This window comes from Tribolium madens, unplaced genomic scaffold (genome assembly GCF_015345945.1).
Source record: "Tribolium madens isolate multiple individuals breed KSU strain unplaced genomic scaffold, Tmad_KSU_1.1 Scaffold_20;HRSCAF=117;Tcas5.2_LG4, whole genome shotgun sequence".
Classification (NCBI taxonomy): domain Eukaryota; kingdom Metazoa; phylum Arthropoda; class Insecta; order Coleoptera; family Tenebrionidae; genus Tribolium; species Tribolium madens.
Genome location: NW_025400985.1, coordinates 7489358 through 7512104, shown reverse-complemented (window position 1 = coordinate 7512104; position 22747 = coordinate 7489358). Strand labels below are relative to the sequence as shown.

General features: G+C 34.9%; 8 protein-coding genes across 10 annotated transcripts; 5 read left to right on the top strand and 3 right to left on the bottom strand.

Annotated features, from left to right (window-relative positions):
- The first annotated feature begins 104 nt into the window (after positions 1-104).
- LOC123004733 lies at positions 105-1847 on the top strand. Its single transcript, XM_044398136.1, has 2 exons — positions 105-1525; positions 1572-1847. Exons 1-2 carry the CDS (start codon positions 656-658, stop codon positions 1845-1847), a joined length of 1146 nt encoding a protein of 381 aa, XP_044254071.1. The 5' UTR covers positions 105-655.
- LOC123004735 (gustatory receptor 68a-like) lies at positions 1594-3136 on the bottom strand. Its single transcript, XM_044398137.1, has 3 exons — positions 2279-3136; positions 1973-2230; positions 1594-1641 (listed from the first exon to the last, which is right to left on the bottom strand). The coding sequence occupies exons 1-3, from the start codon at positions 3134-3136 to the stop codon at positions 1594-1596; spliced, it is 1164 nt and encodes a 387-aa protein (XP_044254072.1).
- A 1652-nt stretch (positions 3137-4788) lies between these two features.
- Positions 4789-5949, top strand: LOC123005179 (gustatory receptor 68a-like). The gene is made up of 2 exons (XM_044398835.1): positions 4789-5634; positions 5686-5949. Exons 1-2 carry the CDS (start codon positions 4789-4791, stop codon positions 5947-5949), a joined length of 1110 nt encoding a protein of 369 aa, XP_044254770.1.
- Positions 5950-6134: 185 nt separating this feature from the next.
- Positions 6135-7621, top strand: LOC123005396. The gene is made up of 2 exons (XM_044399122.1): positions 6135-6524; positions 6561-7621. The coding sequence occupies exons 1-2, from the start codon at positions 6211-6213 to the stop codon at positions 7543-7545; spliced, it is 1299 nt and encodes a 432-aa protein (XP_044255057.1). The 5' UTR covers positions 6135-6210; the 3' UTR covers positions 7546-7621.
- A 696-nt stretch (positions 7622-8317) lies between these two features.
- LOC123005978 (1-phosphatidylinositol 4,5-bisphosphate phosphodiesterase) lies at positions 8318-12798 on the top strand. 3 transcript variants are annotated; one of them, XM_044400090.1, is made up of 11 exons: positions 8318-8615; positions 8663-8860; positions 9193-9272; positions 9371-9607; positions 9701-10104; positions 10194-10624; positions 10672-10822; positions 10876-11273; positions 11319-11974; positions 12021-12282; positions 12327-12798. In XM_044400090.1, the coding sequence occupies exons 1-11, from the start codon at positions 8451-8453 to the stop codon at positions 12582-12584; spliced, it is 3240 nt and encodes a 1079-aa protein (XP_044256025.1). In that variant the 5' UTR covers positions 8318-8450; the 3' UTR covers positions 12585-12798. The 3 variants fall into 3 exon arrangements, with proteins under 3 accessions (XP_044256025.1, XP_044256024.1, XP_044256026.1); XM_044400089.1 differs by lacking the exon at positions 9193-9272 and adding an exon at positions 8991-9070; XM_044400091.1 differs by lacking the exons at positions 8318-8615; positions 9193-9272 and having other exon boundaries at positions 8709-8860.
- A 5-nt stretch (positions 12799-12803) lies between these two features.
- Positions 12804-14062, bottom strand: LOC123005982 (gustatory and pheromone receptor 39a-like). The gene is made up of 2 exons (XM_044400094.1): positions 13137-14062; positions 12804-13079 (listed from the first exon to the last, which is right to left on the bottom strand). Exons 1-2 carry the CDS (start codon positions 13992-13994, stop codon positions 12804-12806), a joined length of 1134 nt encoding a protein of 377 aa, XP_044256029.1. The 5' UTR covers positions 13995-14062.
- Positions 14063-14396: 334 nt separating this feature from the next.
- LOC123005981 (tryptophan 2,3-dioxygenase) lies at positions 14397-16356 on the top strand. Its single transcript, XM_044400093.1, has 6 exons — positions 14397-14774; positions 14829-14983; positions 15032-15162; positions 15218-15827; positions 15878-15971; positions 16023-16356. The coding sequence occupies exons 1-6, from the start codon at positions 14752-14754 to the stop codon at positions 16174-16176; spliced, it is 1167 nt and encodes a 388-aa protein (XP_044256028.1). The 5' UTR covers positions 14397-14751; the 3' UTR covers positions 16177-16356.
- Positions 16357-22052, bottom strand: LOC123005980 (ATP-binding cassette sub-family G member 1-like). The gene is made up of 9 exons (XM_044400092.1): positions 21927-22052; positions 21216-21876; positions 18729-18846; positions 18489-18678; positions 18296-18441; positions 17642-17880; positions 17188-17595; positions 16880-17136; positions 16357-16827 (listed from the first exon to the last, which is right to left on the bottom strand). Exons 2-9 carry the CDS (start codon positions 21328-21330, stop codon positions 16414-16416), a joined length of 1887 nt encoding a protein of 628 aa, XP_044256027.1. The 5' UTR covers positions 21331-21876; positions 21927-22052; the 3' UTR covers positions 16357-16413.
- Between the last annotated feature and the right edge of the window lie 695 nt (positions 22053-22747).

The following is a 22747-nucleotide window of genomic DNA, read 5'->3' as shown; positions in this document are numbered from 1 at the left end:
ACCTTCAGGCAAGAGCATTTTTGAGAACACAAGCTGGACTAATAAAATAAGAAAATGGAAAAAACATTATGTCAGTTTTTGTTCTGTTTATTCTAATTATTTTTTCACCTTTGTACTAATTGCATAATTATTTTTTACTCTGTTACGTGTTAGAATGTCCCTGAAATGGCTACTTTTATTGACATCTCAATAACCGGTCATTATCTGATAAGAAATTTTCATTTGGTTAACGATGTACGTTTTTTTGTTTCACAAATTGGATCACAAACAGTAATTTTTTAAACTACCTGTCACTCTTGTCAACAGATAAATTCCTTATTGAGGTACTACTGATTGCAGCCCACACCAATATATAAAAAATTAGGTAGGCCAATTGCTTTTTTTCTATTAATCATACAATACGAAATTGAATAAAATGATAATTCACCAAATAAAAAATTGCTTACTTGGCTCAAACAGAAGAACTTTATTCAATTTAAAGATTAAAATCTAAATAGACGGATCGTGTCGTATTAGAATTAAATTCCACTCCTTTGATCAAGTGATGAAATTAATTTGTCTAAAGATAAATTAAAAAACTATCGATCGAGTAATAAATTATGCATTAGTCTAATTGCTTTGGCGGCAGATCGTGTTTGTACAGCCAACTGGCATTATGTGTTATTTCAATTACTCCAAAAAGGATATCAGATCCTTGTCGTTCTTTTACAAGATATGTAACATTTTTGCTATTGTTCCTCCGTATAGTTTTGACAAGCCTGATACGAAAAAATCTATGTGGAAAAAAGTCCAAGGGGTTGTTCTAGTGTCAGTCATTGCAGCAGGGACCGCATATTCAATTTATGTCCGACATACATACTATCGAAGATTGTATACTATAACCCACTTAGTGTTAGACTACTTGGACGAATTTCTCGTCGTAGCTTTGGCCTTTCAAGTGATTTTGAATTCGTGTTTTTGTGATCCTGCCAAATGGATCCGATTAAACAACAATTTCCAATACATAGACGAAGTTTTGAAAAATCGTGATTCGCACGAAACAAATTTTTTACGAAACGTTTCGTTCCAGTTTTTCGCTTATGTAATTTTGTACATTTTGGCGACGGTGTATTTGGCTTATGTTTGGATTGGTGAAATGGGTGTTGTCACCCTTCAAGCTTATACATTGCACTTATTCTGTGTTTTGTACGTGGTTTTGTTGCATTTTCTCACATACAACTTGTCTCTAGGAATTAAATTGAGGTATGATGATGTGAACAATTTATTCCAAATTGAAGAAAGTGACTATTGGGAGAAGAATATAATAATTTCCTTGAGACAAATCGGGGGTCTGTCCCAACGTCTGAGCGAGACTGTCACACTTTTTAATGATGTTTTTGGGACTTGCCTTATACTCATCACTGGGAAAAGTATAGTCCAGCTTTTGACTTGTCTCAACTTTATCACAAATACCTTAAAATCGGAAAATGAAGACTTCAAAGAGAAATTACTAGCCGCAAATTTGTGCCTCGTCATCTATACTTTGGTAAAAATTATGTTACTTTATTCAAAAATTTTTATTTTTTTTACAGGTTTCTGTAAGTCTAGTTATGGTCACTTGTGACGCTTGTACTGTCGCAAGCAAACAAACAATTTCTTGGTGTTATAAATTACAAGAACAGTTTGTTGCAAATTCAGAAGTACGAAGAGAATTATTTAAATTAGCCCAACATGTGACAGCTAATGTAGTCCATATTACTGCCGGAAATTATTTCGAAATAAATAAGGCCACCTTGTGTGGAATTTTTGGGACTACAACTACGTATTTTATTGTTATTTTACAGTTTAATCAAAGCGTAACTAAATAAATAATATTTCAAAAAATGTATTTTTCAAAATAACACCTACATATACAGGGAGTTCCAACAACCGATTCATAGGTTTTTTTTTAATTAATCATAATAAATAAGTGACAGCTCTCTTACAACGTCATATTAAATTGGATCAATATGATAAAATATGAAGTGGTTGTACTCAAAATCCCAAAAAATGTGCCCCTGTCAATTTCGAAAAAATCGGCTGCTGTAAATTTCGCAACGCTTCCTCGAGATTCACTCGCAAATCTCAACAGTTCCTTCCTTTGGGGCGCGTCTTGAGGATAAAAACTCTGCAATTTGTAACACAGTTCGGCCGTTTTACGGCTGTTTGAAGTAGCAACGTCGCAACCCATTATTATCAAAATTACAGAAACCTACAATTTTATTTAATTTTTAGCTTTCGACGAAATTCAATCTATTACCAACGTGTAGACAAAAACTGAATAATTGAGTACTATGAAGGCTGTCGTTGAGATGCCCTCAAATTTGAATTGTTTTCTTGATGAGTAGAGAAGGAATTCTAGCGATGATAACAATTGTAGCACAATTCTTCCGAAAAGGAAAATCAAAGACCAACCGAAAATTTTATTGAAGTTGGCAACATTGTCGCCCAATAACCGGTAAAGAACCGCCGTGTCTCGAATCAAACCGACCGAAATTTTATTCGATTGGAATATTTTGTTCAAGTCGCTGTATCGTATTTTGAAAATTGTTAATATACTGCATACTAAAAAAATTGTATTGACCTCACAAATGTGACAGATTTGGTGTAACCAATAACCACTTTTGAACATCACCTCTGAATGGATTACAGAACAAAAGACATAAATCTGTCCAAGTACAAATAGAGTCAAAATGAATCCATACTGGAAATTGAAATTTTCGTAAAATATCCGAGACTTGCTGTTTCGATTATTTAATTTTTTATCAACGAATTGAAAATTTTTATTGAGGGAGGACCATTTCTTTTGGTTAAAAATAAAAGAACTCAGAATCATTGTTAACACGGACATTACCAGCAAAATGCCATTGACAAAACTAACTATTTTTGATGTTATGAGTTCACTTCTGTTGAGATATTTGAAGGAATCTTGCATTGAAACAAATTGTAACACTATTAAAAAAGTTGAAAGAACGAATCCGTAAAATCTGGTCACATTTGGATAAATTATTTTGTCATGTTTAAAATCGTAGCTAGGACTTATTCCAAAAACTGTAATAATTTTGTAAATTAGGTCTAACGATCGTATGTCCTTTGTAGATAATTTCAAGTAATTCATATTTTAGTGAAGTAATGTTTGTTATGGACTCAAAGTTTTTTACACAAATGACATAAATAAATACTCCCAGTTCATTTAATGAAATTATTGTAATCTAGTTAATCAACTTATAGGAATGAGGTCATTTAAGATTCAATTTTCGACAAGATGGTAATTAAAATTGTTTCAGTGTTTCTTTTAAGGAATTTCCACCAAAATACAATTTGTATTTTAGAAATTTAGAAACTTCTCATTTGCGATATTTTGTAAATTTTCCTTGAAACAACGGACTTTTAAAAAAAAATGCATGTCACAAACAAACTTTATCGACCACCGCTTCAAATATTATTCTAGCACTAATTCAAATAGCTTAATACATTAAAGGTATAACAATGACTTGTTCTGATCTCACTTTGCAACTAATTTACAAAATTTCTGAAAATTTGTGTATGTTCCCAGCTTATAATTTTGCAAAATCTCTGATCGAAAAGGCCAAATTTCGTAAAATACAAGGCTCTTTGATAATATTGACTATCATATTTGCAATAATGGTTTCACTCTACATAAGACATTATCACTTTAAGGGCATGTTCACACTCACTCACCTAGTTTTAGATAACTTGAACGAATTTCTGTTAACGGGTGTGGCTTTGGGTCTTGTGATCCGGACTTGTTTCGGAAAAACGGACCACTGGTTCCAATTGCAGAAAAATTTGCAAATTCTAGATAAAATTTTGGGAAATCATCGTGATGAAAATTTTTGTAAAAATGTTTACGTCCAACTAAGTTTATACAGTTTGATTTTTATTTATGGCATATATTACATAACAGTTATGATGGTAGTAAAAAAAATGGGTTTATGGATGGATTTCGTATACGTTGTTCACGAATTTTGTTACAAATACGACATTGTGGTCCATTTTTTATTCATAAATATAGTACTAAACTTACATACAAAATACATAAACATGAACCGCCTTTTTGAATTCGCCCATTCAAAAAATTCGATTCGAAAAATCGGAACACTTTCTCGAATTTTGGCCGAAAGTGTGCAAGCATTTAACACGGCTTTTGGTTGGGTTTTTCTTCTAATAATCGGAAAAAACGTCATTCAAATCCTTCGGTGTTTGAACAACATTTTGAACAACAATTTATCCCTTCCCAACACAATTTTAGGAATTTACATTTCGGTAAGTTGGCACAATTTTACCGGAACTGCAGAATCAAATTTTAGATTACTCTCGCTTCCATTATGTTATCATGCGATTTCGTGGTGGCAGAAAGTCGACAATCGGTTTTTCTGTGTTTTAAATTACAAGAACAGTTTGAGGGTCTTGTTGAAAGAAACGAATTGCTTAATTTGGGGAGACAACTTGAGGCAAATGCAATCACGTTTACAGCTGCGGGTTTTTTCGAAATTAGTCGAAGTGCCCTTTTTGCTATTTTTGGAACCGTAGCCACGTATTCTCTTGTTTTAGTTCAGTTTAACATCGATTTTGCGAAACAACAAAATTCTACTTGTTTGCAATAAAATTAATGAAAATGAATTGTGTTTTTATTTACCCAAAACAACAGGGAACGGCAATTAAGTGATTAAGCTGATAGAGAAACATTTTATTTATAAATAGGGGACAAAAAATAATCGAATAGTACGTTAGTTGGTGTTGACTACAATGAGTTCGAAAAAAGATATTCGTTTTATGAAAATTCCTTACACTATTGGCAGTTACCTAGCCGTAACTCCGGATTACGATTTTGAAAATAAACTCATAAAACGGCCTTCAATTCACAAAATTTACGCATTTTTGCTTGTGAGTGTAATAATTGTATCATGTTTGACATCTATTGATAATTCTTCATCCCAACTCAAGAAAACACCGACTTTTTTCATCCTCGATTTAATAAATACATTTTTTTTATTTTCACATCCGGTCATGATGATTTTAAGTTCCCTTTTCAATAGTTCATTTTGGTCAAAAATGAACAAAAATTTTCAATTAATCGACGAACATTTCAACAATGTACACAAAAAGGAGTCGAATTTTTTGAGAAATTGTTACTTTCAATTCTTTTTATGCCTTTGCGGCTACATGTTTAATAATTTATTCGTTACAATAACTTGTCTCAAATTTTTTCCGGAAATTGTGCTTTCAAAAATTCATGTTATGAGCCAAATTTGCTACACTTATGAATTTTTTACGTGTTTTTTAATTTGTTATTTAACAACAGCCTTCAAATGTCGGTTTGATGAAATTAGTAGACAATTACTAAACCGTTTAAAACCATCGACAACTTTTATTAGACAAACGAGTCATTTTTGGAGAATTCTCTCAGAGAGTGTAATTTATTTCAATAAAATTTTCGGATGGCCTTTGATTTTTTTTATCGGAAGGGGAGTGATGCAATTACTACAGAGTCTCTATTTAACAATGTTGGCCCTGAATTCGAATTTCACTTTAAAGAACGATGCAATTGCGGATTTGGTAATCATCAATTTGTTTATTTTCACTTATATGACAGTAAGTATAAAAAATTACTTATCATTATCAATTTAGCTATAAGTTTTTTAGGTTTGCATGGTTTTTGTTATTATGACATGCGATTCTGCTGCTTCTTCTTGTAAAAAAATATCCAGTGTGTGTTACAAACTACAAGAGGATTTCGATGATAATTCGAGAGAAAGAAGAGAATTGATTTTGTTTGCGAAAGAAATTTTAGATAATCCGGTTAAATTCACAGCGTCTGATTTTTTCGAAATCAACAGAAGCACGTTTTTTGGGATTATTAGTGTTACTACTACTTATTTAATTATTCTAATTCAGTTTAACACTTAATAGCATTCGAACTGTTCCTGATGTGTAAATAAAACCTTAAATAACATTTATCTATTATACACATTAAAAAATAAGAAGACGATTTTTTGTTAGAAATGGCATTTTGTAAATATAAAAAATTAAATTCTGGGTCCGATTTTCCCATTTTTTTGTTCAAAAATTCCCAAAGTAATATGAACGGTATCTCCTAGGTGAAATGTCAAATTGAATTAATTAATTTTTTGTCAGTTTTCTCAAAATTTACGTTGATCAAAATTTTAAATGGCGGAAGACGAAATAGCCGATGAAGTCATCACCGACACTGACGAACCCAACAATGAACCTCCTCAAGAATCCCCCAATGAGGAGGAGGAAGAAGATATTCCCGAAGATGTCGAAGAAGGTGCTGGTTATCCTCCTCCACCACCCCAACCACCGAAAAACAAAACATGGTGTAATACTCGAATTGACGAACTTTCAACCCCTAACAAGCGAATTTTTCTCGCATTATGGAACGAACACGCTTACCACCTTCCTAAAGAAAAAGTGAAAAATTTGAAGGAGTTATTACAGCAACTATACGCCATGTCTCCAGAGTGAGTATTAGAATAAAAAAAGCTAATTTTTCTCAGGGAAACTGCGAAATATTTTGCAGAATTGCGAGCCGAGGCTAAAGCAGCAGCAATGCGAAAGAAATTGAAGCAAAAGCTTCGGAAATACCTCCAGGAGAAACACCACCAAAAGCAAAGACAAAAGGCTTATAAACTGTTTAAAAGGTTGCTAAAATGTGGCATTTCGTACGCTGTTGCCAACCCTGTGCCTCCTCTAGTTTCGATCCGTTTGAGATACCTTTCGGACATTATTTTAGAACAGTTGTGTGTCTTGAGAAAAGTCAACATTCCGAGTCGGGAAAACCCCGACAAGTTAGGAAATTTTTTAATTTCGGTGGCAGACTGGATGGCAATTGCCGTCGAAAGGCTATACTACGCCGCCCAATTGTCAATCAACGAAATAATATGTCAAGATTACCAAGACCAATTTCTTGACAGTACAACCTACGATGATTTTACTTATTCTCTAAATCCAACAGTTGATGCAGGCCAACCTATAGGCACTTCCACGCCCAAAGGGTCTCTAGATATGGGCCAACCTGTGGCCGCTTCCACTCCCAAAGGGTCCCTAAATTTCGGCCAACCCGTGGGCACGTCAACACCTAAAGGATCTCTAAATTTTACTAAACCGAAGGGTACTTCCACCCCTAAGGGGTCACGTGATTTAGCAAAACCAACGCCGGGTAACACGTATCAACAAGCCATTACAGGCACTCCTGCAAAAAATCAAACAGAGAGAAATACACATCAACAGCCGTATTATAGTATGCTTGCAAACGAAACAACCCAATTCACCACCCCAAAAACAAAATCTAAAGTACCTTACTACACTTTTAGTGATATGAGGACAACTACGGGTGAAAAAACAATGATGGGAGATAAAACATTACTAGAAATGCCTCCTTATGGTTTTAAAAATGTCGCCTCGGGTAGAAATAATACGGTAGGTGGGTCTGCGAAAAAACAACCCAAATCTGACACAAAACGTCTTAATAAAACGAAATAAATTATTTTGGTACCAAATATGTATTTGTAATGTATTTTTTGTTATGTCATTCAGTTAATAAAACGTCTAAAAAGGATTAAAGTGCGTTATTATTGATTTATTGCTAATTAAATTACTGGGGATATAATAATAGAGAAGTCAGGAGAATGTTTTGTCGGCTTGCTTATAGTAATGACTGTCGGTTCTGTGGGGAAGACCGGTAAGTTTTTATTATTAGATTATGTGATACAATTTATTATTTCCTCCCAACAGAAAATAAAATGAAGCTTTATTCCTCCGCTTTTGACGTTTTTGACAAAATATTTAACATTATTTGATAAATTCATCATTTTCTTATTATTAATTTAGACTAATGGAAAGAAAGTTGCATCTCTGTAATAAAAATCGTTAATCCCCCTAATGAAAATGCCCTCGGTCTCCTACGCCTCTGGTATTACCTACATTCTCGGAATTAAAATAGTTGTTTATTCTTAATATACATATAAATAACTATTTTTCTAAATGAGAGGTGTGTTCCAAATGTAGCAAAATGTTACAAAAAAATTGATCTTCTAGCTATTAAATTATTATTTGTATTACTGTTGTAAAAAAATACAGTTTCTAATTAAAAATGAGTTTGAATTGTTGATTCTTTATCAATTTAATTGAGTTCTCGCTATTTTTGGCCAAATGTGGCATGGGTGCCCCTGTAAAAAATCCGGTACGCCACTGCTGAGCCATGTCATGCTAAGTTTAAATTTCCCGCGACCTTTTATTGACGTGTGACGTAACATTTGACGTAAATGTCAAATAAATAAACATGTCCTTTGCACAAAGATGAATTTTTCGTGCTCGCCGCTTAACATTTTTACTTTTCGTTGAACCAGTCATGAATACCGTCTAATTCTTTTGATTCACAGTCAATCATGACGAAGAAATTCGAGTTCGATTGGCACATCCCCGTGCCGGAGCCCCTGCTCACAGGCTGCGTCGTTGATAGATGGTCGGAGGAACCCAACGAAATCGAATGGAAAGCCCTTTTCCGAGTCGACGAGTACGGATTTTTCATCTATTGGAAAAGCGAGGGAAAGGTGAGCCAGTTATTTGTGAAGAGTGGAGTTTCATGGGGGCTGTTTAGGAGGGCGACGTTATCGAATTGTGCCAAGTGAGCGATGTGAGAGCCGGGGGGCTACCGAAAGATCCCAAATTGTTCAGCCAACTTGAGAGCAAACACGGGCCGGATCTTGAGAAGAAGTCGCTGACCATTTGTAGCGGCACCGATTATATCAATATTAATTACCAGCATATTGTGTGCCCTAATGCGGAGACGGCAAAGGTAATTTTAATTCTTTTTGTATTAAAAAAATAATAAAAATTGGGTACTCAAGTGGCGTTGAAAAATGAATCATAAAAAGCCACCTTGTTTTTTTCGTTGCAATTTCAAAATTAAAATTTTGCAATATTAGGTTTGGTTGGACGGTTTACGAAAAATAACTCATAACGTGAAAGCCAATAACTTCTGTCCGATGACGTGTTTGAAAAAGCAGTAAGTTTCCGCATTTAGAAAAAATATCTTGCGCATGTGAATGTCTGCACTAATCTTCTGCATGTTTTCGTTGCGGCGACACTTGATTGTTTATAAATTTGTTTTTTGCATGGCTTCTGCAGATCTGGCAACAAGCTTTGAGGAGTATTACTCACAACAATAAAGTTGTTAACGTTTGCCCGAGAACTGCCTTGATGAAACAGTGAGTTTTTGTATATAGTTTCTTCCTTGGGGGCATAGTTAGTGTTTGCTTGCATCCTAGTGTCAAATTACGATTGGCAAAACTGATATTTTTTACAGTTGGATGCGGCTCGGTTTTTTGACCGATGCCAGAGGTAAAGTGCCAGTCAAAGTCGTGGCGCGTACTTTCGCTTCCGGAAAAACCGAAAAATTGGTTTACCAATGTTTAGCCGATTTGGATCTACCGAGTGGCAAAAACGAAGTCATCGAACCGGAACACTTCACATTCGAGAAGTTTTACGCCCTGTATCACAAAATATGTCCTCGGAACGACATCGAGGAGCTATTCCGCAGCATGTAATTCGTTGTTTCCATACCGGTGTAGAAAATTTCACTTTTCTGCATCAGGGTGTGTAGAAACATATCATTTCTTTTTTTTTCCTATTTTAGTACACAAGGCAAAGCCGACTATATGAATCTCGAGCAGTTTATTAATTTTCTCAACGAGAAACAACGAGATCCTCGTTTGAACGAGATTTTGTATCCGCATTATGATGCGAAAAGAGCGTCGGAAATAATCGCCACTTACGAGCAAGACGAGGCGGCTAGAGCTGCAAATAGGTTGACAAAAGACGGTCTTATTAGATATTTAATGTCGGATGAAAATGCGCCAGTGTTTTTGGACCGTCTGGATATCTATATGGAAATGGATCAGCCTCTATGCGCCTACTATATAAATTCTAGTCACAATACGTATTTGAGTGGTCGGCAATTTGGTGGTCGATCGTCTGTTGAAATGTACAGACAAGTGTTGTTGGCGGGGTGTCGGTGTGTCGAACTCGATTGTTGGGACGGTAAGTAATAGTGGCGTAATTGACTCGAGAGTAAAATATCCTATTTTTTCTATTACTGTGAAATGTACAAAACTGCAAATATTCTACAGGCCGAGGCGAAGACGAGGAGCCGATCATAACCCACGGTCGCGCCATGTGCACGGACATCCTCTTCAAAGACGTTATCTACGCTATCCGAGACACTGCTTTCGTAACATCCGACTATCCCGTAATTCTCTCCTTTGAAAATCACTGTTGCAAGAGCCAACAATACAAACTAGCAAAGTACTGCGACGAAATCCTTGGCGACCTGCTCCTCAGAGAACCACTTCCAGAATATCCCCTTGAACCGGGTCTACCTTTACCGCCACCTTCGGCCCTAAAACGTAAAATTCTAATTAAGAATAAGAGACTCAAACCAGAAGTGGAAAAACAAGAATTGGAATTGTTCCGACAAGGCGAATTTGTGATTGAAGATGAAGAAAAAGAAGACGCCAGTGCGTCAGCCGACAGGCCAATACCGCCAGATATTTCGGCTGAAGTAAGTTGTAAAAATTATGTATGCAATTCGTGTAAAATTTAATTTAGACACCGGCGACTGATGGGGGACCTGGTGACGGGGATATCGCGGCGCCGCCTATAATACATACCGCGTCAACCACGAATGTGCATCCATGGCTGAGTTCAATGGTAAATTATGCCCAACCTGTCAAATTTCAAACTTTTGATTATGCCGAAGGTACTATCAAATATTTTTATGTCAAATTTTGTTAATTTTCCCTATTTATTTAGAGAAGAACGTACATTTTAATATGTCAAGTTTTTCGGAACCGGTCGGCCTGAATTTGCTCAAAACCCAAGCGATTGAATTCGTTAATTACAACAAGCGTCAAATGTCACGAATTTACCCGAGCGGCGCCCGTGCCAACTCGTCCAATTACATGCCGCAAGTTTTCTGGAATGCGGGTTGCCAAATGGTCTCTTTGAACTTCCAGACTTCGGATCTTCCCATGCAATTGAACCAAGGAAAATTCGAATATAACGGCAACTGTGGATATTTATTAAAACCTGATTTTATGAGACGACCCGATAGGACTTTCGATCCGTTTGCTGAAAGTCCTGTAGATGGCGTTATTGCGGCTCAATGTTCGGTCCAAGTGATCGCCGGACAGTTTTTGTCTGACAAAAAGGTTTAACATTTATCTGGCTTTACTTGGGGTTATTAGAATTTTTAGGTAGGTACCTATGTTGAGGTCGATATGTATGGCTTACCTACCGATACGATCCGACGCGAGTTCCGAACTCGGATGGTTCCGGCCAATGGTTTGAATCCGGTTTATAATGAAGAACCGTTTCTCTTCCGGAAAGTGGTTCTTCCGGATTTGGCTGTGTTAAGATTTGGGGTTTACGATGAGAATAATAAACTTCTGGGTCAGAGAATTTTACCATTGGATGGTCTACAAGCCGGATATCGACATATTTCATTGAGAACTGAAGCTAACTTTCCCATGTCTCTTCCGATGCTCTTTTGTAATATAGAGTTAAAAATTTACGTCCCAGATGGTTTTGAGGATTTCATGGCGGCGTTGAGTGACCCTCGAGGATTTAGTGGAGCCCGACAAAAGCAAAGCGAACAAATGTCGTCAATGGGGATCGAGGTGACTGATAAAGGAATGGAAAAGAAGGAAAAAGAGAAAGAGGAAAAGAAAGAAGAACCGCTTGTCTTTGAACCAATCACTATAGAATCGATAAAACAAGATAAGGCCTTCCAGAAAACAACAAAGAAACAACAGAAAGAATATGATACACTTAAAAAGAAACAAACGAAGGAGAAACTTGGGGTGCAAAAAGCCCAATGTTCGGCTATAGAAAAGTTAATTAAGGGCAAAAAGTAGTTTTTTGAAGTGTTTTACCTTTAGTTAAATTTTATTTTGCAGCAAAAATGATGTGATTAATGATCCGGGGGTGCGTAAACTTGTAACGGAACAAACTCTCGAATGGTCGGCGCTCATGGAACGCCACCGGAAACAAGAATGGGAATTTTTGCGTAATCAATTGGATGAACAACGTGACGCTTTAAAACGTCACATGGTTATATTACAAGCTGCTCAAATGAAACAATTAGAGGCCAAACATGATAGAGAGTGTAAAGAAATGATAAGTCAACAAGCGAAAGTTTCGGTGGAAATCGCCAAAGAAGTGTGTATCGGTACGGTTTTGTGCTTTTCTTAGTTTTTTTCCAGGTTGCCAATGACAAAAACTTGAAAAATAAGCGAGACAAAGAGAGGAGATTGAAAGAGAAACAACAAAACAATACGAAACGTTTTCTGGAAGAGAGAAAAGCAGCATCGAATCGACAAGCCAAAGAGAAAGAAAAGTTGAAGATCAAACATGAGAAACAGTTGGAAATGTTGTCTCATGATATACAGAAGTTGATCGATATGTATAAGAATGAAGAGTTGGAGTATGAGATGTCAAGCAAAAGCGAGTTTTTTGCTTAAGGACCAAATATTTCTGTGTTATTCTAGTCTTGATGTTTTGTTTCAGATACTCGCCTTAAATTGGAATTGGTACTAAATAGTTACAAATTTCTGTTCCTAGCGTTCAGTTGTGGTAAAATGTTACTAAATATAAATTTTATGTCAGTTAAGTTTAGGGATAAAGTTAAAAGTACCCCAATTATAAACATAAATGTCTAATAAATTCTACTACTAACTTATTCATTTATTTAAACCTTGATTAAACTGGATAGTGACAATGAGATAAGTTGTTGTAGTTGCCAAAATCCCAAACAATGTGCTCCGGTTAACATCAAAAAAGCCCGCAGCTGTAAAGTTGGCAACACTTTTCTCAATCACCTGTGCCGCCAAAAGCAATTCCTCTTGCTCTTGCGATCTTTCCGGAAATTTTTCCATCATTTTATAACACAAAAGAACAATTTTTTGACTTTCAGACTTTGCAGAACCACAGATGAAAATCAAACCACTCATAGCGACCTAAAATAAGTTATAATTTTATTCAGATCATACACCCTGACTTTCCTTAAAAATTACCAACGTAAATGCAGTTTGAACAAGACTTGAAATTTCCAACCTGTGCTTTAAACCCGAATTATCATCAATTTCTAAAGTATTGGTGAAGAAATTCAAAGTAACCAAAATTTTTATCACAAATCGTCCTGTGATAAAAACAAGCGGCCAACCGAAAATCTCATTAAATAAACCCACCATTTCGCCCAAAAGTCGTGACAATTTTCGCACTTCAATCACAAAAATTGTGGTGTTTTTCGGGTTGATTCGAGCCGTCATTTGTTCATTTATCAATTGGTATCTCTGCTTGAACGTAAGTGCAATGTTACAAATCAAAATCAGTACCCACAAATAGCAAAAACCGTAAAATTCATGTAGGGGGAACAGTTTCAAGGTTGGCAGACCTTTTGCAGCTATACGGACATACAGTGTGTAGCCAACTAGAGAAATATATATCAAAACGCTCAAAATAAGCTGGAAATAAGCATTTTTCAAGAAGTTTCCTTCTTTTTGGTTTCGCGTCTTGAGTTTTTCGTCAATGTGCTGGAATTTGTTATTCAATTTTGTCCATTCTTGTGTTTTAAATGAACCCAAAATCATTGAAACGATCACCATGAATAGCATTAAACTGTCTAAAGAACCTAATATTTCAAACGATATTTCGAAAAAACGTATTTCTTTGTCATATATTCGCAGATAGATTATCCAACAAGTCCCTAAAAGAGTCGAAAGTAGGAAAAAACTTGCAGAAATCTTGTCACGTTGAGATGAAGTTATTACGAATTTTTCAAAATCGTAATTGGGTGTGATTGACAAGAAATGACTAATTTTGTACATGATTTTCAAGAAGCGAATATCATTTCGAGACAGTTTGTATGACATTTTTTAGTTTACTATGATAATGGAACAAACAATAATTCATTTATAAATGATGTGACAACGGCAACAATTAATCGATACTTTTAATAATGAAAAATGTTTATATAAAATTGCGTTTTTGTATGGAAAGTTACAAATCATTGAACGAGTGGAATTCGTTGAGCTCTGATTCTATTTAAGGACTTAAATGTAACGAGATATTGAAAATAGGCAAGGTGGTGTTGACACCGATATCTATTTCTGAAGCCTTATGAATATTACTAAATTAAAATTCGAGGTATATTTCTACCAAATTATTCCATAAATAGAGTCACCAAAGAATTTTATTAAACTGAAACCAACTTTTAGAGTGATATAAAAAAAAGTTGTACTTTTATTAATTTTTATACACTGAGAGGAAACCATATTAAAAAAAATTACAAAAGGTTGTTCTACCCTAAGATCGCTGGTAATTCAATACAGAATTTATTTCTTACTTTGGTTCAAATTTGTTTAAAATTCTGCCAAAACTTTATCATAATTTAAGCCTAAGGTCACGCGGAAGCATCCCACATCGTAATTAAAAATCTTGTTTTGTTTGTTACTCGAATCTTCTTACGTATGTCATTTGCATCAGAATTTTTAAAATAAGTCCAGTTATTTGATAGCCGATAGTGTATTAGCTTAAGCAAATTACGTCAGCTTGATTAAGTCAACGATCCAATCGAGTCAATATCGCCTTTAGTTAGTCTAAATTTCAAGTTAAAAACGACAAGTCGGTATGAGTTGCCCTATTAGACCATCGTAAGTGTATAATTTAATTTAATTTCCTCATTGATAATTTAAATGTAAATTAAGTGAAGCGCAAGAAGCCGACCAATTGAGCGAAGAAGATGGTATGCTCTACGGTGAATATTTGATGTTGGATAAGATTTTAGAGGCCCAAAGACTACTCAGTGTGCAAAATAATCAACCAGTACATGACGAGCATTTGTTTATTGTGACCCATCAAGGTAAAAAAAACAATGAGGCTTAATTTATTATAATACAAGCAATTGTAGCGTATGAATTATGGTTCAAGCAAATAATCTACGAGCTAGACTCGATCCGGAATATTTTCAGCGACGTTTTGGAAGAATCGCAAACTTTAGAAATCCTCAAACGCCTCAATCGTGTTGTTTTAATCCTCAAGGTTTTGCAATTTCGCAACTAATTGCGGTCACGAGATAAAAATTTCGCAATTGTAGGTCTTAGTGGACCAAGTAATGATTCTGGAAACGATGACGCCGCTTGATTTCATGGATTTCCGGTGTTACCTCCGACCCGCTTCCGGGTTCCAGAGCTTGCAATTTCGGCTCCTAGAAAACAAGCTCGGAGTCCGACAAGAAAATCGCGTCAAATACAACCAAAACTACTCGAAAGTGTTCGGAAACGATGAAAAAGCTCTTGAACAAATCGCCAAATCGGAAAAAGAACCGTCTTTGACCGACTTGGTCCAGAGATGGCTCGAGAGGACTCCAGGCTTGGAGCTTGAGGGGTTTAATTTCTGGGGGAAGTACCAAAAAGCAGTTGAGAAGCTTTTAACAGAGCAAAAAGAATTGGCTGAAAAGGAAAATTCGGAGATTTTAAAGCGCTACAAATTGAACGATTTGGAGAAGAGAAGGGAGGTTTATGAGTCGATTTTTAAAGCTGAAGTCCATGAGGCTCTGATGTCTCGCGGGGAGAGGCGATTCTCACATAAAGCTCTACAAGGGGCTATCATGATCACGTTTTACAGGGACGAACCCAGGTTCAGTCAGCCCCACCAAATTCTAACACTTTTGATGGATATAGACTCACTGATAACGAAATGGCGGTGTTAGTAAATTTGTACATAGCTTGTTTTTGTTTAATTTTTATACTTGTAGATAATCATGTTTTAATGGTGCAAAGAATGATTGGTTCTTCGCAGTTAGGAACAGGGGGCTCTTCAGGGTATCAATACTTAAGGTCAACGTTAAGGTGAAATTGATTTCAACACGTTTTTTTGTAATATTTGATGTTGTTTTTCAGCGATCGGTATAAAGTTTTCGTGGACCTTTTCAATTTGTCCACGTTTTTGATACCAAGATCTTACATCCCCCCCTTATCTACGTCTATGAGAAGTCATTTGTGTAATTGGGGATCGGCAAATAACACTAATAACGTACCGAATGGAAATAATTAATTATTTAGTTAAGTGAACACAATTTTACTATGTTATTGGCCACACTTATTTATTAATTTGTGTTATTTTTACTCACTTAAATTTGAATTTGCAGCACCTGTCACTTGTCAACTGTCAAATAAAGTGTACAGTTACGGAGACATTAAATGCACGGGGGGGGGGGGCAATTAAATAAAATAATTAATCACAAAGTTTAATTTAGTTAATATACAAAATCCACACTAATCTATATCACTGTCAATAACGACCTTCGCTCATTCGTGTCTTAATAAACCTACCAATATACTGTAAGGCCATGAAAGTCTTGTTAGGTGTTAGCCTCTGCCTTAATAAATAAAAACTGGCACTTCGAACCAGCACCAAAAATATGATAAGTGCTACAATATCAACCCAAATAACCGAATTATTCATGGCCATAATTTCAATAAATTCATCTAAATCCGTAAATATACAAAATTCTTCTTCTTCCGGACATTGTAACTTTCTTCCTCTTAACATCACTAAAACTAGGGCTTCAAAGGAATATCGTAGATAACTGAAACGCATCATTATTTTGATAAGGATGGGGATACTAGCGTAGCCTTCGCCAAAACCATAAGCGGAGAATACTATGAATGGTACCATCATGACGGGACCGACAAACATTCCATTCTATAAAAAGAAACAATTAATTTCCTTATAATGTCACAAAATAATTACTTGCCAGTAAGTTGAGAGTCGATGAGATTAATAATCCAAAACTTTCGGATATGATACTTGTCAAAAAACAAATGGCAAAGAATGGTACTATTCGTTCAATTTCTAGCGGCTGGTATGAGAAAATGTATACCATACTGAGGTAAAGACTACCAAGAACCATTTGGACTGGTAGAGTTGATACTGTTAAAGCACAAAAATAAGAACCTATACTGTACCATTGGTTGAAGTGTTCCCGTTTTAGGTACTGTATCTCCAGAGGGACTAGAATTTGTTCTTATTATTTATTTTTCTAGAAGTAAGGGTTATACATACACGATAGCAAAACTGGCATCATCGGAATATACATGAAAAATATAACACATGTGAAGAAAAACCCGAAATTAAAAATCGTCTTAGACCCATCTTCTCCAATTCCAATGTACAAATTCCCAATCAAGAGTCCCAAAATGATATGTAGCACCACTTTTAACAACAAATAACTTTTATTGCGCCACATTTGTACCCACATTCGCATCAACAATATCTTAAATTGATCCCAACTCGAATTCTTCACTTCTTTATTCGATACAACTTCAAAAATTTCCATTTTTTGGCTCCCACTTGAGGTACTCTCAAACAGGGGAACCACACTATCTTTGATAAATTCGTTTCGACCGTTGTCAATTGCTGACACCATTTTGTCTTGACAGTCGCCATAGTCTCCAGAACACACCTCCATGACTGTATAAAACATTAATCGGGTTTCTGGGTTGGTTTAATGACTTACTGAAATCCGCTGGGTTGTAATGTGTAGGACATGTAATACCGAGTGTTGATAAATATGGAACTGCCTCCGGGCCGTAGCCTTGATAGGTACATTGTCCCGACGAAATTACGTAAACTTTATCGAATAATGAGAAAAGTTTGGCACTTGGTGTGTGGATCGAGCATATCACAGTTCTACCCCCGGTGGCGAGTTGCTTGAGGAGGGAGACACATTGGGTGCAGGATAAGTCATCCAAACCGCTAAAATATCACAAAAATAACGAATTCAAAAAACATTTACACTCATTTTAGGGGAAGTACATAAAAACAACTACTTGATAAAATCTGGCACCGGAGAAACACCTAACAATAATTTTTACATTTAATAAGGGAAAACTAAAATACTATTAATTATTGTCATTTTTCATTAAAAAAAGGTGATTTATGCTGCGTGTTGTTAAAGTATCCCGGCCAGTTACAACATAATAATTTTTTTTTTCATTATTGGTATTGCTGAGGACAAGGATTCGACCGAGAAAACGCCAATTGCATAAATGGATGAGTTTTTGCGTGTCCAGTCTAGGACGTAACAAATGCACCTATTAGTATAATTATTGACGAAGGCCGTTTTTTCTCTTTTAATTACTTGACTTTGCGCATATGATTAATTACTCACGTTGTCGGTTCGTCCAAGAAAAGTACAGGTGGATTATTCAACAGTTCCAAAGCTATAGATAACCGTTTCCGCTCTCCTCCTGACAGTTTATTCGTGTGTGTATTTCTCGTGTTACTCAACCGTAACAGTTCTAATATATCTGAAATCTAAAGACGGAGTAATTCCCCGAATGATTTTTATGAAACGAACTAACAATTTTTGATTTGTCTTCCACTGAAATGTGTTTGCCCAGTTTTAAGTTTGCCGCGATCATCATTGCTTCGTCCACACTTAATAGTGGTTGTATAAGATCTTCTTGCATAATATATCGAGCGATGGCCCTAAATTCTTTAAGGTTTCTCGGCTCTCCATTGATTAAGATTGTGCCGGTGGCTTCTCGACACCTGAAACACTTTGGTTTTGTAATCGGTGATAACCAAACCAAAAGACATACTTATAACCGGCTAGAATATTTAGAAGAGTACTTTTACCAGACCCGGAAGGTCCTAGAATTGCGGTCAATTGGCCCGAGCGAAATTTGCCACTAATACTGCGTAGGATTAGCTTAGAACCTGTAAAAGATTACATAATTCAATAAAAAGGTCACTGCCACTTGAAGACAATTGAATTAATTGCAAATACTCTTTTTCGTGGTTTTACGACAAGCCTCGAGCCGATTTTGCTTTCACTAATGCTTGTGGTTTCTTAAATCAACACTCTATTAAAACAAATAGCAAAAACCTTTTCTTTGCTTTTTCGCACTTTCACGAAGTGAACGCTTCGATTACAAAAATATAGGCAGTAACCTAATTTTTCGGTTAAGAGATAAATAAGATAATGAGTTTAAAGGCCGAAATAATTGTCAACAAACGCAAACAAACAAGCAATTATACTGTGCTATCAAAGAAGAAATGATTCATTTCTAACACAAAATTATAGTTGAACAAACAAACTATTCGAAAATCATTTATTTTATCTACCTTGATATGAATTTCTCTTATAGACGCAGTCATTCAGAAATTTTTTGACCCAGACAGTAAAAATAGCTAAGTTTATAAAGCAAGCATGAAATGAATTATTTTTAATAAAAAGATTTTTTTTAAGGTTGGTATAACTTCTACTTCTATTTTTTAGATCTTTAAACTATCATAATGTTATAAATGATTTTCTAGCCAGCTGTGAATTTTCCTGTAAAATAAAAAATTCCGCTTTAGGAAAATAGGGGTACCTACTTGTTTTAACTCAAAATTAAAAAATCGCCGTTTACTAAGCGTCCACTTCGAAAATAGACTTCAATTATAAACTTGTTTTCTTCCAAAGTATACATTATTATTGGAAATTGAAACAATAAAAGTTTAATTAACAACCATTTATTATTAATTAATAAGTGACACTAATGACAGAACTAGAGCTTTAAAAAAAGTAGAGCGGCACAAATAAAGTTACATACAAAAAAATTCCAAAGCTGGCTAGATGAAAATCATTTATAACCACTCTGTACATTACAACCCAGATGGAAAATGTGTTATTATTACCCTGAAACCGCGGATGTAGTAACCTCAAGATTAAATAGAGAGTGCGCGAGGGTGTAATGAATTGCCATCGAGGACTGTTTACTATTTTATTCACAGTGACATTTCGTTTAAATAATTGAAATAATTAAATTAATTTTAAAATAATTAAAATATCTATTAAAATTGATAAATGCTATGCAACCAAATTGCATTGTTCACATATGATGGCCTTGTAACCTTGGAAATCCTAAGTAAATTACTTCCCAACCAAACAAATTTCAAAATGTTAGATACCCGCATATAAATTAATTGTTGCCAAAATTTAAAAAAGAAAAAATATAGAAAGTGACAGTCATACGAGTACATTTTATTGATTTGAAATTGAAGTGTAATGTAATTTGACAATTTTGACAATAGTAAAAAAAACAGTGTTGAAATGCATCATTCATTTGCTAGTATAATTGTTTTACATGTAGTTGGTATCAATGACGTCAAACGTCAAGGACACGATCATTAACTAATAACGATTATTTAAAAAAATAACTTTTTTCCAAAAATGTTCAGGAAAGATGTATTTCTGTTAATTATTTATCTCCCGTGGCTATTTAAAATTGCATAAAACATAATTTCACGTAGTTTTATTGTTAAATACTTCATTTGTATCGTACGAGTCATTGGAGTTCAACGACCTCGCGAATTTAGGTCAATAAAATGTATTTGATATCCGAATATCTGTGCAAAATAATGACTTAAGTTGGAACTTGACCTCCATTATAATTTTAATGCATAGTTGCGTTTATCTCGACTGGTATTAACATAGATAAGGCCGGAAAATGTAAACATTTTGTGGTTGACAATTTTTTTATTGACGTTAAGTGTTTCGTATTTTTAACAGAATTTGCAATTAACGTTACGCATCACAGTATTGAAAATAATTAAAGTATTACAAACTCGCAAGAGATTTCGAAATGATTTCTATTGAACTGGAATGTGTGAAGAAATAGCAAATTTTTGAAAAGTGAGTTGGTACAACTGTAAGATTTTTGCGATGGTAATGAACTTGGGGCCGGTTTATGTAACAATGTATTGTATCATTTTTTATTATTTATTTACATACACAAAAAATATCGTCTTATATAATTGTCTGACGTCAAATCAATCTGGAGCTGTGATTACATTAATGTTGCGTTTATGACGCATGAACTAAGTGCTTCAAGCAATTTTTTAAGCACCAGATATTAACAATTTCGAAAGGAGGAAAACAATGCAAGCTTCCGGAATTAATTTTCAAAAAATCTATTGTGTTACCAATGAATGGAATAAAAAAACCGCCAGTCATTTTGTTTTTTTAAAAAAAATTGTAATTTCGTCCTCGATTTAAAATTAGAGATGATTATAAATATGAAAGGGTTGATTGGCTGGCTCACCTTTCCTGCCTTGTGGTACAGTGTAGGTCAGGTCTTGAAACTCTATCTCCACCGCCGGCCTTTGTGGCAGATTCAGGATATTATTTTTACGAATTTCTTCAAGATTTTCATCCATTTTTGTACTTTCACTCTACATATATTTACGTTTAATATTTAAAATCTAACCGGTTATATACGGCGAAAGTTACGCTCATGAGATAATCAATGCGAACTTAAAAACATTCAACGATCGACTGGCTGAGGAGGATGGACTCGCTTGGAAATGCAACATTGAAACCCCTCTTTGTAGCTCAGCTACAACTACAGGCTACAATTGACTCATTTTAAGCACGTTAGTAGAACACATGCGCCTCGAATTGTTTATTTACATCGAATAAGAATGACGACGCATGTTGTCGGGGGCGTCACGACTACTGATTATCAACTTGCTCGAATTTCCCTGTTCTGGAGCGGCAAACCCGAATTAAAATGCAGCAAAATGAGGTTTACAACTTGTACTTGAACGGAATTTTCTATTGTTGATGTCGGGTTAGCCAATTCGATTTTCTCCATCGTGGGGATTTCTCACTAGGGTCGATGGCCTATCGATCTTCGGGGAATTTTAGGGTTTTTTGGCAGGGGCAATGAACAGCGTGAATAGGTGCGAAAAACAAGTTTAAAACTAAAGAAAAAAAGACAAATTTTGACATATTACATTTACAACAGTTTTACCTCAATTTTTTCTCTATTCTTCAGTATTCAAATGACCATTTAAGCACTCATTTGGTTTTACAATTTTTGCAAGGTTTTTTGTACGTATTTTAATCTTGTAATTTTTGGATTATTATATTCATGCCCATATTTTATACAATTTGGTGGTTATGATTCTTTAATGACCGTAATTATTTTCGATTACTTCTTGTCATGCAATTACCGAATTAAAACCAATTTCCATCTGTCATTAGTAGTTTTTTATTTATTGAGAGCTGTAAATTATGCCCAAGCCGTGGGCATTATAATGGGAATGCAATTTCTTGCACATCGTGTGGGTTTGACAACCTCTTCAATTCAATGCAAATGACAGATCAGAATTACATTACATTTAATTTGACATGTAATCAGGGCCAACTTGCACAATGCTATTTTTAAATATGAAATAAATGACAAGTAATAATTCAAATACAACAATTACTTATAATTTGACAAGTAATCAAGACCCACTGAGGTCATCAGAGTTGATTACAATTTCAAATTTGAATTATTTTAACACAAAATTAAGACCAAATGTTACAATTTTACATAAAACCTCAAATGAATGATGATTCAAAATGAATAATCACTAAATTAGTCATAGTTGTTTTGCTAAATTAACGGATAATCAGGGTTAACTGAGATAATCTGTTTTAATTTTAAACGTATCCACTTTAAGAAAATATTTAAACAAATATATAATCAGCGCCAACTAAAATTAATTTACTAAGAACAACAACGGAAACTTTGTAAGAGTTTTATCAAAAAATACAAAAATTCGGCCCCACTGCAACTTCACAGAC